The 18,261-nt window shown below is 48.1% G+C and overlaps 1 protein-coding gene across 1 annotated transcript in view; it reads left to right on the top strand.

Moving 5' to 3' along the window:
* The window catches only part of CALB2 (calbindin 2), a 32,924-nt gene extending 15,922 nt beyond the window's left edge, over positions 1–17,002 (top strand). The window contains exons 4-11 of the mRNA XM_033218939.1: positions 2,050–2,130; positions 7,183–7,239; positions 7,846–7,923; positions 8,450–8,505; positions 8,821–8,860; positions 11,539–11,592; positions 12,338–12,409; positions 16,310–17,002. Of these exons, the coding sequence (XP_033074830.1) occupies positions 2,050–2,130; positions 7,183–7,239; positions 7,846–7,923; positions 8,450–8,505; positions 8,821–8,860; positions 11,539–11,592; positions 12,338–12,409; positions 16,310–16,426 (555 nt within the window). The 3' untranslated portion in view covers positions 16,427–17,002. The remainder of the gene's footprint in view (positions 1–2,049; positions 2,131–7,182; positions 7,240–7,845; positions 7,924–8,449; positions 8,506–8,820; positions 8,861–11,538; positions 11,593–12,337; positions 12,410–16,309) is intronic.
* The last annotated feature ends 1,259 nt before the right edge of the window (positions 17,003–18,261 follow it).

The raw sequence follows: 18,261 nt of genomic DNA, 5'->3' as shown, positions 1-18,261 counted from the left end.
GTTGGGATGCTACCTTAGGTTGGGTGCTTGAGACAGAGATTTGAGTGGAAGTGGCTTACTGAGGCAGAACTCTCTAGAAAAGGGCAGCAGGAAAGGGCAGGGGATGGTGCTGTACAAGGATGTGATCTCAACTGGAGCCTTGCCTTGGCTAGGCTTACAGGGACTCCGGAGTGTGGACTGTGCCACAGAGTGGGTCCCACCTTGAGGCAAGGGGGCTGATCTGTTGTGCCCCTGTGCATCAGTCATTTGGATGCAGGCTGCCCCTCTTTGGGCAAGGAGGAGACCTGTGGAACTTCCCGAGCAGGGCAGCTCTGGTCTGACTGAGGGCAGTTCTCGTGCAGGGGCAGGGGTGAGGTATTAGAAGTCTGACTTCATAGCAGCTGAGGGATGGCCACCAGCCTAGTGACAGAGGAGCAGGGAGAGGCACCAAGAGTGGCCACTGTAGATGCCCATGCTGATATAAGAGGGCTTAAACCAAGGGTTGGCAGACTTTTTCTCTAAAACTACAGATAAAGATAAGTGTGTTAGGGTTTGTGGGCCATCCAGTCTCTGCCACAGCTCTTCAGCTCTGCCACTGTAGCACAAAAGCAGCCATGGGTGTTATGTCAATGAGTGGGTGTGGTCACGTCTTATAAAACTTTACAAACAACTTCTGGGCCATACTTGGCCTGAGGGCCATAGCTTACCATGAGAGGCTTCTAAAAGAAAGGCCAGGGGTGGGGTTGGTTCCACGTGGAAGTCAGGGCTCCTGCTCTGCTCCCTGCAGGTCTCTTGGTTCTGTTCTCTGCCCTCAAAATACCTTCATCCTCAGGTTGTTAGCAAGATGGCCACCGTAGCACGGCCGTAGGCATCACATCCACATACATCCACATACACCCACATACACCCACATACATCCACATTCAAGCACATGCATCCACATACAATCACATCCATATACACCCACATACATCCACATGTACCCACATACATCCACATGCACCCACATACATCCACATACAATCATATACACCTGCATACATCCACATACACCCACATACATCCACATTCAACCATATGCATCCACATACACCCACATACATCCACATTCAACCATATGCATCCACATACAACCACATACATCCACATTCAACCACATGCATCCACATACAATCACATATACCCACATACATCCACATGCACCCACATGTACCCACATACAACCATATACAACCACATGCACCCACGTACAACCACATCCAACTACTTACACCCACATACATCCATATACAACCACTGTCCAGCTGCAGAAAGGGCCCTTCTTAAGTGCAAGGAAATGTTCCCAGAAGTACCCACGGCAGCCCTTCCCCGACATTTCATTGGTCAAAACTGGGTTACGTGCCTACTTGTAAGCCAATCACTGGCAAGAATGGGAGGCTCACACTTCACCAACGTAGACTCCTCAGGATTGGCCTGTGATACAAGCATTCCAGGAGCAAAGAAGCAGACAAGGCTGGTTGGGTGGGCAGCCAGCAATGCTTACTGCAAGAGGGTACCTGCATTTTTCAAAAATCGAATTGTTGCAGTATCAATTTACATACAATAACTGCATCAATTTGAAGTGTAAAATTCCTTGAGTTTAGATTTTAGGCCATGAAATCGCCACCCCAATGAAGATATAGGCTTTCTATTACTCCCCCACAAAATGTTCCTCTAGCCTGGTGCAGGCCCTCTTACCCCAGGCAATCACCCATCTACTTACATTAGTTCTCATTTTTCAGAATTGTACATACATGGAATCATCTATTAAGTATTCGTTTGAGTCTGGGTGCTTGCATTTTAAAGTAGCACCACTTTCATCCCCTAAGGTTGGGGTGAGTCAAAAGCACCTCTCTGAACATCCTTCTTTCCCTTTGAAGGACTGCCAGCACTCGTTCTCAAAGAAGGAAGCAAAATGCAATTCCCACACTGCCTCGCCACTGGCCCTTTCCATCCTTCTTAGGGGAAAGTCTGCTCTGCTCGCTGGCAAGTCCCTCCGTAACGTTAGTGTCGCTCTCTGTATCTTCACAGCTGGCGCAGATCCTGCCAACCGAAGAGAACTTCCTTCTGTGCTTCAGGCAGCACGTGGGCTCCAGCGCCGAGTTTATGGAGGTGAGGTCAAGGCACCACCTTCTTTCTAAGCACTGGGACCTGCCTTCCTCCTGTGTTCAGAGCCAGGCCCACCCTCCTGCCTGGTAATGGTCCCTGGGAGATGCTAAACCCCTTAGAACTCTGCTACTCAAAATATGGTCTGTGGACCAGCAGCATCAGTATCACCTGTGTGCCTGTTAGAAAAGGAGAAAGGGGCCAGGAATGGTGGCTCACACCTGTAATCCCAGCACTTTGGGAGGCTGAGGCAGGCAGATCACCTGAGGTCAGGAGTTTGAGAACAGCCTGGCCAACATAGCAAAACCCCATCTCTACCAAAATACAAAAAAGTTAGCCTAGCGTGGTGGCAGGCACCTGTAATCCCAGCTATTTAGGAGGCTGAGGCAGGAGAATCACTTGAACTTGGGAGGCAGAGGTTGCAGTGAGCCGAGATTGCACAACTGCACTCTCAGCCTGGGTGACAGAGAGAGACTCCATCTCAAAAAAAGAAAGAAAGAAAGGGAGAAAGGCCTGTAATCCCTACTCAAGGAGGCTAAGGCAGGAGGATCTTTTGAGGCCAGGGGTTCAAGACCAGCCTGGGCAACATAGTGAGACCTTGTCTCTACAAAAATAAAAAGCTACCATTGTGAACAGGATAAAAAAAAAAAAGATAAAAAACTTAGTGGGATATAGTGGTGCACACCTGTAGTCCCAGCTTCTCAGGAAGGCTAAGGCAGGAAGAGCAGGAGTTCGAGGCTGAAGATCCCACCACTGCCCTCCAGGCTGGGCCATAGAACAAGACCCTATCTCAAAGAAAAAACAAAAAAATAAAAGGCAGACAGATTCCCTGACCCAGTGAATCAGAAGCTCCATTTTAACAAGATTCCCAGATGATGCGTATGCACATTAAAATGTAGGGAATAAGATGAGAAATAAGCTTGGGCCAAGTACGCTTGAGAAATACTGTGTACATGCATCTCTCATTTGGGGATTTGTTGTGGTCATTTGCATATTACAGGCTCTGAGAAATCAAGCAATAAAGAAAACTGTGCCACTCAGTTTGGCTCCAGGATCTCATGCCACTCAATAATAATGTGTCTCTCCAAGTCAGAGTTCCAAGAAGCAAGCTTGGGAAAGATGGACTTGTGTATGATTCTATAGCTAGAAAAGTCCAGTGAGGATTCCAGTTTCTGGTATCTTTCACATTTCATCTTTGACTATGATAAGGTTTCGGTTTTTCTTTTTAAAATTAGCATTCCCGGCTGGGCACTGTGCCCCATGCCTGTAATCCCAGCATTTCGGGAGGCCAAGGCAGGTGAATCACTTGAGGTCAGGAGTTTGAGGCCAGCCCGGGCAACTTGGAAAAACCCCATCTTTACTACAAATACAAAAATTAGCTGGGCATGGTGGTGCACGCATGGTGGTGTAATCCCAGCTACTCAGGAGGCTGAGACAGGAGAATCACTTGAACTAGGCAGGCAGAGGTTGCAGTGAGCCGAGATGGCACCACTGCACTCCAGCCTGGGTGACAAAGACTCTGTCTCATAAATAAATAAATAAATAAATAAATAAATAAATAAATAAAATTAGCATTCCCCTCTTAACAATATAATTTCCTTAAGATCTTCATGTAAAATATGATGTTCAAACTCATGTCTCTTGAGTAATATTCACCTGATAAATGGAACCATATGAAATTGCTGATATTTAACAATTTTTTACTTACAAAATGTGGAAATTCTATGTGGTTCAACCAAATATATTACTAATCCTGATGTCCAGCAAACTGCCAATTATTTCTTGCTCTCTTTCTGGGACTCTGCACTCTAACCCTTCAGTATATGCATCCGTCAGAGTGAGATTCAACCCATACCCACCTCACGAACTGCCTGTTCTGATAAATAATGACTGGCCTTCAACGTGACTCTCTTTGCCATTCATCAGGGTTAAATCCATTTCCAGCCACCGGTAATCCCTTCTCCATGATCCACTGCCTGTAACAACTGGAAAGCTGGCCCAGAAACTTGCTTGTAGCAAGCTCCCCTCCTGGGCAGACAGTCAGTGAGAAAGAACCAGTTCTCAGGGTAGAAGAGTCATTTTTTAAGTGACAGCTTGCCTGAGCATCAGAGATGGATTTAATTTTATGGTGCTTTAAAAGATTTTTCTCCAGTTTTTTCAAGATGGCAAGATTCCACAAGCTGATAATTGACATTCTGGCTTCTGTTCTTAGTCCTTCGCTAGCCTGCCTGGGAGAAAAAAAGTTCTGTGCATCCTTATAACTTGTCAGGGTGTTGCTTTTGTATCAAGTTTTCCGACTATAGAAAAGGGAGCATCATGCCTCACTCCTTTCCTGATAGACAGCCAAAAATTGGCCTCTATTCCACCTCCGGTCTGGAAACAGGGATGGGGCAGCTTATAGGTGGGCAGGGAGGCTCACAGAGGAGCTAAAAGCATCTCCCCGGACCCTTTTCTCTTTCTCAAAACCATTAGTGGCTTCTCTCTGTGTAACTGACAGGATTTCTTTCTTCTTCCTTCCTTCCTTTTTTTTTTTTTTTTTTGAGACGGAGTTTCGCTCTTATTGCACAGGCTGGAGTGCAATGGCACGATCTCAGCTCACCGCAACTTCCACCTCCCGGGTTCCCGCAATTCTCCTGCCTCAGCCTCCGGCAGAGCCGGGATTACAGGCATGCACCACCATACCCAGCTAATTTTGTATTTTTAGTAGAGACGGGGTTTCTCCATGCTGGTCAGGTTGGTCTCAAACTCCCGACCTCAGGTGATCTGCCAACCTCGGTCTCCCAAAGTGCTGGGATTACAGGCGTGAGCCACCATGCCCAGCCTCAGGATTTCATATTCTTACATGCATTTGTCCTTCTAAGCCCCAGCATAACTGCAGAGGAGACATGCCTGCCAAGGTTTCTGGGACCCCACCCTCCCACAGTACTGTCCCACTGTCCCCTCCTGAGGTCTGTTCCATTTGTTCCATTTTTACCAGCCGGAAGCCTGAAATGGTCCCTCGGTAGCCCTGAAAGGCTTGTGCTCTCAGGTAGCTCCCATCCCAGCACTCAGCACAACTTCTAATTTTAGGGATGCCTCGGGATTTCTTTGAGATTTCACAAAGCCCAGGTCTCTTGAACTCTTTTCATTGAATGAGAAGAGAAAGGACACACATGATGATGAGCAAAGTGCTGGATGGGGAAAGAAGGCAGGCGGGGGAGCCCAGAGCTGGCATCCTGTGGGGGTGCATGGTCGGGAGTGGACCCGCTGGCAAGACGGCTTGGAAAAGCAGCCACTGGTGCTTTGCTCTGTGCAGGGACTGGGGTTCCTTCAGGTTATTGCCCTTTCAGGCAACTTGGAGGGCGTGTCTTCCTCTTCTCAGTAAATACTCAGCTTAGACGAACTAAACTCTAATGCACTAAGTGCCTGAGGGTTGTTGGTGAAGTCATATTTGGAAATCCTCACATATCTTTTAGTACCTTTTCAAGGGCAGACTTTCGGGCCATGGGAAGGAGTATTTCAAAGAGTCTAAGGCATTTTTCTGCAGGGAAAAGACACTCTTGTAATCAAATACCATCGACCTGAGTTGCATGTAGTACAAATCTACCCTTTCCTTGGGATTTGCTCCTGTCTTGTAACAAAAAAAAAAAAAAATCAGGACCAAAATTTCTGAGCCCTGTCACCATAAAAATTACATAACCTTGTTTGCTGATGTTTAAAAAGATACCTTTTCCATAAAATATAACTAAACTCTAAATGTCCATAAACTCTAACACTCCTGACAATAAAAGGGGCACATGCGGTGGAGAAGTGGGGGAGGTGGGGGATAAGCTGTAGGAGAAGGATTAGTGGTTACTGACTCTCAGAAAATCAGTTGTTGCTGGTCTTCAGGTGTGCAGTTTGGAGCTGGGGTAGACGGGAAGAAAAGTCAGGGGAACAAAACTTGAAAGAGAACCTAGGAGCCAGGCATGGTGGCTCATGCCTGTAATCTCAACACTATGGGAAGCTGAGGTAGGAGGATCACTTGAACTCAGGAGTTTGGAGATCAGTCTGGGCAATATAGTGAGACCTCATCTCTACAAAAACATAAAAAATTAGCTGGGTGTGGTGGTGTACGCCTGTAGTCCCAGGCACTTGGGAGGTTAAGCTGGGAGGATCACTTGAGCTTGGGAGGTAGAGGCTACAGTAAGCTCTGGATGCCACTGCACCATAGCCTGGGTGACAGAGTGAGACCCTGTCTCAAAAAAGAAGAAGAGGAAGAACAAGAAGAAGAAGGAGGAGGAGGAGGAGGATAGGGGGAGGAGGAGAGGGGGAGGAGGAGAGCGGGAGAAATAAAGAAAAAGAAAGAAGAAAGAAAGAAAGAGAGAGAGAGAGAAAGAAAGAGAAAGAAAGGAAGGAAGAAAGGAAAGAAAAAGAAAGAAAAGAAAGAAAGAAAAGAAGAAAGAAGGGAAGGTGGGAAAGAGGGAAGGAAGAAAGAAAGAAAAAGGAAGGAAGGGAAGGAAGGAAGGAAAGAAGGAAGGAAGGGAGGAAGGGAGGGAGGGAGGGAGGGAGGGGGGAGAAAAAATATCTTAGGAATATGTGGCGCCAAACAGACCAAAGATTTAGGGGAACATGGTTCTCCAGGCATCTTTGTCACAGATGTGGGCAGTCCCCTCCCCTGCACCACTGCCCCTCCTGTGGCTCTCCACCAGATGACTTGGTAAAAGGCAGGGATGTCACAGCAGTTGTATACAGGACCACTGAATGAGTTACTTATTGCTGTGTAATAAACTACCCCTAAAACTTAGCAGCCTGAAGCAACAAGCATTGATTACATCCCACTTTCTATGGTCAGGAATTTGGAAACAGCTTAGCCGCATGTTTCTGGCTCAGGCGCTCATGAGATCACCGTCGGGATACTTCCCCTCATGTCCTTCTCTGTGACCTTGAAGGGTCTGGGCTACATCATCTCCATGTCTCCGTCCCCTTCCGACATTCTTGAAGATCAAGACCCTGGCTGGCCCATTAAAGGGGAATGGAAGGCAGGCAGGTAGATTTTGATACGTCTTTGCAAGGAGTTTGACATTCCCATTGTTGCAGGCTTGGCGGAAGTACGACACAGACAGGAGTGGCTACATCGAAGCCAATGAGCTCAAGGTAGGATGGGCCTTGGGGAGGGTGTGAGGCCAGAGTGGCCGTGGGCTTAAGGTACCTGGGGAGGGAGGAGATGCTGGATGAGGGGCATGGGTTTGCGGGCTGCTGAGGAATACTCAGACCTGGCACTGAATTGTTGAACTTGTTTAGAGAGGTCGGGAAATCGGTAACATAGAGCCGCCAGGCTGTAGAGTTCAACCAAACCCAGCTCTTCTGCACCTCCGTGCTCGGGACAGGTGTCCTCCAGGCAATTCCAGAAGATTGGCCTCTGGCTCCTAGGTCCACCTCCAAATTCCTCTGACTATCACCCAGTGATTCCCCAGGCACTGCTTAGCTCCATATACTGGGCTCCAAGGAGGCAGAGCTAATCTCTAGCGCCTATTCTGTGGAGCAGGATTGCACCACCAGCTATTAAAGCCTTTGAAGTCACTCCCCAAGAGTTAAGAATTATGAGGGTCCTGAGTCATAGAACTGGTAGACCTGAAAACACACACACACACACACACACACACACAGACATTGAGAGACTGTCTGAATGAGCAAGTAAGGAAATGAATGAGGGACTGAATGCTTGAGTCAGGAGTACTAAAGAGACCTTTTGTGTTGCAGGGATTCCTGTCAGACCTGCTGAAGAAGGCAAACCGGCCGTATGACGAGCCCAAGCTCCAGGAATACACCCAAACCATAGTGAGTGGACAGAAGTGTCCCTCTCCCTCAGGGTGCAGGACTTGGGCCCCAAGCCACTGTGGCTCTGGTGTGCAGGGTCTCTGTTTGATGATTCTTCAGGCCCAGGGGAAGTGATTCACAGTGGCAGCTGGCAAAAAGGGATGCTAGTTCGTGGCTTCACACACCCTTTGAGGTCCTGGGTGTGAGCTGACTCGTGGGCCAATGTGAGCGTCTGTCTCCATGGCAACCTCTGCAGCTCCAGGAGAGGATGATCTTGGAGAGAGTGGGCCTTTAGTGCTGGCCTGCTGTACCCCAGAGGCCCCTGTCCCTGAGGAGGGGAAAGATGAGCAGTGAAAGAGTCCCTGTGGTCCCCCCACGGGACCCCCGTCACTGATTTAGGCCATGTTGGTCCTTGGCCCTCAGGGACCTCAGAGGAACCATGAGCAGGTGCTACCTGTCCTCCTTCCTGTCCTCTCCAGTAGAAGGGGATGTCAGGTCAGAGAAATTCACAGCAAATAACCCCGGCACCTCTTTCTGTCCCCAACAGCTACGGATGTTTGACTTGAACGGGGATGGCAAATTGGGCCTCTCAGAGATGTCCCGGTAAGCACCTCACCCCCGGGGTGATACTGACTCCCGCAGGTCATTCCTGTGCTACCATCCATCACTGAGATCCATTGGTGGGAAAGTGACAGGTGTGGGTGTCAAGAAGCTCAAGACAAAGCGAGACAGAATTGTGACCGTTGACACCTCACCTTGTCTGTCTCCCTCATTTTTGAACTTCCCCCTGATTCCTTATGATGTATGAAGTGCTCAGAAATCGTTTCTGTAACTGCAGGCGTGGCCTCTGCCTTCCCCTCTCCCGCTTGCCCTTGCCTGTGCAGTCTCCTCACCTCTGCTCTAACATTTTCTCCCCAGACTCTTGCCTGTCCAGGAAAACTTCCTGCTTAAATTTCAGGTAAAACTTTGCTTTCCTTTCTTCCCCCTTCCCTCATCACTCTGAGCCTGGCCCTGCACCTTCCTTTCCCCAGTGCACCACACACTACACACTACACACACACCACACACACACAAAACACACCACACATACAACACACAGATCACACATACAGACTACACACCACACACACACAAAACACTACACACAACACACAACAGACCACACACACGCAGACCACACACACAACATACACATACATCACACACACACCACACACATACACAGAGACAACACACACACATCACACAGAGACCACACACCACACACCACACATCACAGCACACACCACACACATACACAGACACATCACACAGCACACGGAGGCCACACACCACAAACACACACACATCACACACACACCACAGACCATATACGACACACACACAACACCCAGACCACACAACACATACACAACACACACAGACCACACACCACACACATATACAGACACCTCACGCACACATCACAGAGACCACACACACCACATACTACACACACAACACACACAGACCACTTACCACACATACCACATACACACCACACACACAACACACACAGACCACACACCACACACACAGACCATGTACCACACACACAACACACAGACCACACACCACACATATACACAAACACCTCATGCGCACACCAGAGACCACACACCACATACACACCACACACATTACAAACACACACAACACACAACACACACACCACAAACACCCTACACACAACACACACACAATGCACACCGCATACACACATCACATACATACAACACACACCACACCACACACCCCACACACCACACATACACACAGGCCACACACCACACACACACCACACAACACACACACCACACAAACATCACACACCACACACACAACAACCAAATACCACACACAGACCACACCACACACACATCATACACACCCCACACACACCACACATCACACATACCACACACCACACACCACAAACACACCACACCACATGCACACACACCACACACCACACACACCACACAACACACACAACACACCACACAAACACATCGCACATATGCACACCACACACCACACACGACACATCACACATACCACATACACACACACACACAACACACACAGACCACACACACACACACACAGACCATGTACCACACACACAACACACACAGACCACACACCACACATATACACAAACACCTCATGCGCACACCAGAGACCACACACCACATACACACCACACACATTACAAACACACACACACACACAAACACACACACACACAAACACCCTACACACAACACACACAATGCACACCGCATACACACATCACATACATACAACACACACCACACCACACACCCCACACACCACACATACACACAGGCCACACACCACACACACACCACACAACACACACAACACACACATACCACACACCACACACACAACAACCAAATACCACACACAGACCACACACACACACATCACACACACCACACACACACCACACATCACACATACCACACAACACACACACACACAAACACACCACACCACATGCACACACACCACACACCACACACACCACACAACACACACAACACACCACACAAACACATCGCACATATGCACACCACACACCACACACGACACATCACACATACCACATACCACACACATATGACACACACAACCCACGACACACAACACACATACCACAAATAGCACACATGTGCACACACCACACAAATATCACACACAGACCACACCACACACCACACACACCACACATCACACACCACACATCACACACCACACATCACACACCACACATCACACACCACACATCACACACCACACATCACACATATACACAAACCACACACACACCACACAACACACACAACACACCACACAACACATCGCACATATGCACACCACACACCACACACGACACATCACACATACCACATACCACACACATATGACACACACAACCCACGACACACAACACACATACCACAAATAGCACACATGTGCACACACCACACAAATATCACACACAGACCACACCACACACCACACATCACACACCACACATCACACATATACACAAACCACACACACACCACACACCACACATACCATACACACCACACACACACCACACACACCACACACCACACACGACACATCACACATACCACATACCACACACACGACACACACACCACACACACCGCACATATACACAACACATATAACCCCACACACCACACCATACACACCACACACACACAACACAAACACCACACGCATACCACACACCACACATACCATACACACCACACACACCATACACCATACACACACTACACACCACGCACCCCACACACACATCACACACCGCAGACACACACCACACAATCAGACACCACACACACCACACATCACACACCACACATCACACATATACACAAACCACACACACACCACAAACACCACACACACACCATACCACACACACGACACACACACCACACACATAAACACACACATATAAACACACACCCACACACACACACCACTGCGCTTCTGCTTCTGTCTTTAATACCCTGGTTCTTGCAGGGCATGAAGCTGACCTCAGAGGAGTTTAATGCGATCTTCACGTTTTACGACAAGGTAAGAAGGGGAGTCGGCATGGGAGGGAAATTCATAAGCCCATCAGCCAGGCCAGAAGGGCTCAGCTGCATCCACGGGAAGAGACAGCTTTCCAGGGGCGGCCTGGGCCATGTGGTTTCTTCCTGCCGCATCTTCTGCTGTATTAGAAGGCAAATGTCATTCTCCACCGGTGGCCTATGGAGCCCAAGGGGTTGGTTTCTGCAGAATGCAGCCAAGAACCGTTGGGAGAAGAGGACTGTGCTTAGAACTAGGGTGTTACCACGCTGTCAGGAGCCAAAGGGAAGAGACACTCAAAACTGCCCTGGTGCCAGATCACAATCCTGCCCAGGGCCAGGTCTTTCTCTGGGAAGTTGGAAGTTGGATGACCTCTATACCCACCCCTTCCTTGGCTGTCCCCTGCCCACATGACTCCAGTGGTCTTCTTCATAACCAAAGTATTGGAGGTAAACTTTAAATAGCCCCCGGACTCAGGGAGTTAACCACATGCTTCTTGAACCTCACTTGTATTTTCAATGCAGATGAAAAGCACCACAATGAAAGGCTACCCAAAGCTTGCGCCCACTGCCACCTGCCTGCCATGACTGGTCAAGGCAGAAGGGATGCATTATTTTGTCATTACATGATCTGAACACCCCCTTTTGCACAGAGTAATGGAGAGGCTAGACTCTTAGACATCCCTGCAATGGGTCGGGACAGTAGGGGCCCAGGCTTGAGAGCTCTGGGTTGACTCTGCTCCCATCCCCAGGACGGAAGCGGCTACATTGATGAGCATGAGCTGGATGCCCTTTTGAAGGATCTGTATGAGAAAAACAAAAAGGTGAGCAGCTGGGCCTGAGGCCTGGCCACCATCCCCAGGGCACGGGAGAGGCTTCTGCGGGAGAAGAGGGGAGAGGAGCCTGGTTCTGCTCTCTGCTCCCCTCTGATCTGCCACAGCAAGGCAATAGCCATTTTGTGGGTTTGCTTTAGGTTTTTAAATTTCTGGTTGGTTGATTAATTGATGTTTCTCTTTAAAATTTAATTCTGGCAAAAAACACAGGACAGAAAGCTTACCATCTTCACATTTTTAGTGTACAGTCCAGTGGCATTGAACACATTCATAATATTGCACATGCATGGCCACCTTCTCATCCTGCAACGCCAAAACCTGTACCCATTAAAAAAATAACTCTCCATTCCCCTGTCCCCCATCTCCTGCCAACCACTCTACTTTCTGCCTCTGTAAATTTGACTGCTCTAGGTACCTCATGTAAAGAAAATCGTATAATCTTTCTGTGCCTATTTCACTTTGCATAATGTCCTTGCAGGCTTATCCATGTTGTGGCATGTGTCAGAATTCCCTTCCTTTTTAAAGCGGAATAATGCTGCATCGTATAAATATACCACATTTTGTTTACCCATTCTCCTCTGTGGACGCTTAGGTCGCACCCAACTGCTGACTGTTGTGGGGGATGCTGTGGTGAGGCCATGACAGTGTTGATGTGTGAAAGTGTTAACCAGATTGCCAACCAAAAAAAACACTTTCCACCCAAAGAGAGATTTTGGAGGACAGGGGCCAGTGAGAGGGGAAGGGCTAGTCTGGATTGATGAACTGCAGAATCAGGAGCTGGGGGAGGGGTTAAAAGGAGCCACTGAAGAGTTTGTTCCTCTCAAAGAAAAGGTAAAGAAGTGAACTCCATTATTTTGCCTGATGTTGACTCTTGGGAATACCCCGGGAGACCCTCCCATGGGCTCAGTTTGGTCCCTGGGTGGAGGAGTCAGGTGGAACGGCAGCCAGGAGCCAAAACTTTGCACCTGTCTTCCTTCACCACCTGGAAAAAGTCTTTCTCTGAGCAAATGGTTTTGCTGCTTTCTTTAATTAGATAATGAAAGCTCCACAATTCCTTGAGTTGTCTCACCACCTTGGCTGACAAGCAAGAGCTAAATTTAATGCTCAATTTCAGGAAAAAATTATCTGCAGCCTCTGAGTCTGTTTATTTCTCTTTCCAAGTGCTTTCTGATCTCTTTGTCTTAAATATCAACTTTCATTTGTTTCATCTTTTTTATTTAAATGTTACCTACAATAACTCTTGAAAGAGGCAGAAAATAAATGATAAGGAAGCAAATACTTCCTGGGAAGAAGGAAGTACTCACCAGGTGTTTGAACTCGGCAAACTTTTTCTTGGCACTAAATTCTAGGAGAAAATTATGTGTGTGCCCTGATGCATCCAAGGAATGTTGGGCACCATAGTGGAAAATATCTTTACATGTAATTGTATGAATGAGGCATAGTTTGTCTTCATGAGACTCTGCCTTATACGGGAGGTGGATAAACCCTGAAGACATGCATTAAATCTCAGAGTGACCTGAATTTCCTGGTCATCAACTCACTAAGCTCTTCCTTGGTTCACACAAAGGACAGCTTGTGGTGCTGCACATCTTGACTCCAGGTATGGAAACAAAAGATGCTGCTATTGGGATTCAGAAGCCACTCTGAGGGTCAGAGAGCAAGAATATTAACAAAGCTATTTACCTGAGAGCCTTCCACCTGTACCAAGTTTCAGATTTGGCGCCTGAGGATTGAGACAGTGAATGAGTAGAAAGAGAGAGCTGCATGACTCTAAATCACAGCACCTGTGCTGGAAGGGAAGGGCCATTTTTTGTAAACCCACATAGATGCTTGCATTCCATTTGGATGGTGCCTGCATGGAGTGTGATAAGGGTTTCTGAGCAGATTAATGTTTGAGGCACCTGGAGGGGACAAGCTGATGGGATTGAACTTCAGTATTTCTTAGCACTCCTGAGGCCATGGCAACTTGCTAGAGCCTTCCCCAGCTTAAAGTGAAACTTATAGGAAGGAAGCAGCCCCTCCCCCCATGCTGCTAAGTCTCTCGCTACCACAGTTCACTGTGGAAGTTGTCCCAAGCTTGGGGTTGATAGGTGAGGCCCAACCCTTCCTTGGCTCCTGATTAAGTGGCAGATATCTCAGGTGCACACCAGTGTTATGTGACATTTCCAAGAACATCACAACTTAGGGAAAATGCCTCTCAAAGCTAGACATGCTTGCAAAGTGCCCTTGGGTTTTCATGGCACCAAACCAGAAATTAATGACATAAAAAGAGAAGTCCTGGCACAATGGGAAAAAAAGACTGGCCTTCAAGCCCTGAAAAAGAGGTGACAGAATAGTGTATAGTGAATCATTAGACTTCAGGGCTCATGATTAGATTACAGATATGCATGATTAGATTATAGATATTCACGAGCATGACTGTACCTCACTTTTCTTATTAGCAGGATGGAGATAATGACCCATCAGCCTAGAAGGGAAAAAAAATTTAAGTATCTGCCAACATTTTCAGTACAAAAGAATAAAAGTAAGAAGAACTGGGTGTAGTGGCACCCACCTATAGTCCTAGCTACTTGGGAGGCTGAGGCAAAAGGATCGCTTGAGCCCAGGAGGTCAAGGATGCGGTGAGCTGTGATCACACCATTGCATTCCAGCCTGGGTGACAAGAGGAAGACCTTGTCTAAAAAAAAATTAAAAAAAAAAAAGTAAATAAAAAGGGATGGAGGGAGGGAGGAGAAGAAGGAAAGAAGGAAAGAAAGAAAAGGTTGTTGATGTGATTTTCCAGTGTTGATGATGACCTTGCTATACTTCAGACCCATTGGTTATTTCTATCCGAAGCAATGATTGTAAAGCATGGATTTAACATCAGGTATATCAGGTGTCGGTATTTAATATGGGTCTCCATTTATATGAGACAATGGGCATATGTTCATGGCTCACCTGTCTCATTGGCCCCTAAACACCACAAGAAGCCAGTGAACAAGAAGGAGGCTAGCAAGCTTTATTGTTGGAGAAGCTGGGATTTAGAATTTGTTGCTTAAATAATGGCTGGGTGCAGCGGTTCACACCTGTAATCACAGCACTTTGGGAGGTGGAGGCGGGAGGATCACCCGAGGTCAGGAGTTCGAAACTAGCCTGGCCGACATGGCGAAACCTCATCTCTACTAAAAAAAGAAAAGAAAAGAAAATGCGAACATTAGTTGGGCATGGTGGCAGGTGCCTGTAATCCCAGCTACTTGGGAGGCTGAGGCAGGAGAATCTCTTGAACCTGGAAGGCAGAGGTTGCAGTGAGCCGAGATCGCGTCACTTTGCTCCAGTCTGGGCCACAGAGGAAGACTCTGTCTCCAAAAAAAAAAGAATTCCTTGCTTAAATAGATGAGACTTACGAAAGAGTGCTCCAGGAGGCTGGAAGGCAAGACCAGGGAGCTTTCCTGGCATTCTCTTCATCACCAGCAGGGAGCCAGATTGGCCTTGAGTTAACAGAGGCCCAATGAGGTTGAGGAATATATACAAGTTATACGTCAATCATGACTGTCACAATCGCTACCTTTTATTTTTCAAGTGCTTGCTGATGTGGCTTATATTCATTCCCTCATATAATCATCGCAACACCTCAAGGAGGCATGAACTTTTAGTGTACCCATTTTACAGGTGAGGCAGCTGAGTCTCAGGAAAGTTGACTACCTTCCCCAAAGCAGTGCAGCCAGTAAGTGAACGAGAGGCTTTAACTAAACTCCGTCTGTCTGACTCCAAAATCTGTGCTTTGCATTCATCTAAGCCACTTATCCTGGGATGAGATGAGGGAAAGTTGCGGGTGTTTGTGAATGTGGACGTGGGCTCCTTGGTCGGGGCCATACCCTGAACCTGCTCTTACCCTCTCCCTGTATCTCCTAGGAAATGAATATTCAACAGCTCACCAACTACAGAAAGAGCGTCATGTCCTTGGCGGAGGCGGGGAAGCTCTACCGCAAGGACCTGGAGATTGTGCTCTGCAGCGAGCCCCCCATGTAAAGTGGGGATGGGGGCTGCTTCTCCACCTCCCCCAAATCCTGCTCCTGCTGCCCTGATGCCTCTACCCAGACCCAGAGACCGTGAGCGCCCCGCCCCCACCCCTGCAGCCTGCACACACCTGCCTGCAGAGCAGGAAACGAGAGATGGAGGATGGGCCGCTGGGGGGCGGTCCTGAGCCCCCTGCACCCACCCCTGCCCAGGCAGACTACTCTGCCTCAGTGGATCACACACACAGAAGGTGATGGGGGCATGGGTGGAGGGTCCCTAATTCTCTTCGCTGTGATGCATGAGCTCCCTTGCTGTATGATTTAGGCTTCTATGTCCAACAGAGTGGACTCTTCCCTCTCGCTCCCCTCTGCCAGTCCCCCATGCCACCACCCACCCCAAACTTCCAGGTTCCATCTGCCACTTTGCTAATGGTGTAGCTGTCCTCTCAGAACGCCTGTGTGTGGAGGGCGCCCGCCCTTTCCTTGCCTTCTTTACTTGGCATCCTCCTTTTCTCTTTGGGTTTCTTGTTTACCAAAGAAGAGTTTACAGACAATAAAATGGAAAGGTTCTGCTGTGGAAGCTTACCCAGTCCTGTCTCGTGGTCAGCTTCTCTCTGCAGCTAGCAGCTCTGCTTGACAAAGGGAGGGCCTATTCTCACATGGGTGGAGGAGGGTAATGGGACCCACCTACGTGGGGCATAGGACCCTCAAGACTCTATGGCTTTCACTCACCATTCATTGCCTGTCTCTTCACCAACCTGAGTCACTTCTTTGTTTCATGTTTGTTTCTGTATCTCTGAGATTATAACATAACTTACAAGTTCATGGAAGTCTTATTAAGGGTGGTATTAGTACTGGGCTCAACAGTTGACCTGGAGTAGCTTTCTTAATCCTTTGAGAGAGGTGCTGTGATGGTCTCCACTGTCCAGGCAAGAAAACTGAAGATTAAAAAGGTTTTGGGCCTGGCATGGTGGTTCATGCCTGTAATTCCAACACTTTGGGCGGCCAAGGTGGGCGGATCACCTGAGGTCAAGAGTTCAAGACCAGTTTGGCCAACATGGTGAATCTCCATCTCTACTAAAAATACAAAAATTAGGCCAGGTGTGGTGGCTCACACCTGTAATCCCAGCACTTTGGGAGGCTGAGGCGAGCAGATCACCAGGTCAGGTGATCGAGACCATCCTGGCTAACACAGTGAAACCCTGTCTCTACTAAAAATACAAAAAAAGTAGCTGGGCGTGGTGGCAGGTGCCTGTAGTCCCAGCTACTCAGGAGGCTGAGGCAGGAGAATAGCGTGAACCCGGGAGGCAGAGCTTGCAGCGAGCCGAGATCGTGCCACTGCACTCCAGCCTGGGCAACAGAGTGAGACTCCGTCTCAAAAAAAAAAAAAAAAAATTAGTCAGGTGTGGTGGTGTGCACCTGTAATCCCAGCTACTTGGGAGGCTGAGGCATGAGAATCACTTGAACCCGGGAGGCAGAGGTTGCAGTGAGCCAAGATTGCACCACTGCACTGCAGCCTGGGCAACAGACTGAGACTCTGTCTCAAAAAGTAATTTAAAAAAATAGATAAGTAAGCCAATATATAAATAAAAACGTTTAGTAACGAACCCTGGCCACTTGGGGCAGAGCCAGAGTATGACTTCAGCAGATTGGATCCACTTTATACCAATGGGGTCCCTACCACTGGGACTAGGTGATTTCCACCAAGCAGGAAGGACCTTCAGCCAGAAGCTCTAGACCACCAGAACTTAACTTCTCCTCCTCAAAGTGCAAGTTACCCAACACCCGATAGCATGCCTCTTGGGGTAGGGCCAGCTTGAGTCCACAGAGCTCTTAGATCCTAGAATA

This window comes from Trachypithecus francoisi, unplaced genomic scaffold, assembly GCF_009764315.1.
Source record: "Trachypithecus francoisi isolate TF-2019V2 unplaced genomic scaffold, Tfra_2.0 Lachesis_group10, whole genome shotgun sequence".
Classification (NCBI taxonomy): Eukaryota; Metazoa; Chordata; class Mammalia; order Primates; family Cercopithecidae; genus Trachypithecus; species Trachypithecus francoisi.
Note: the sequence above shows the minus strand (reverse complement) of the source record. Positions and strands in the feature narration are given on the sequence as shown.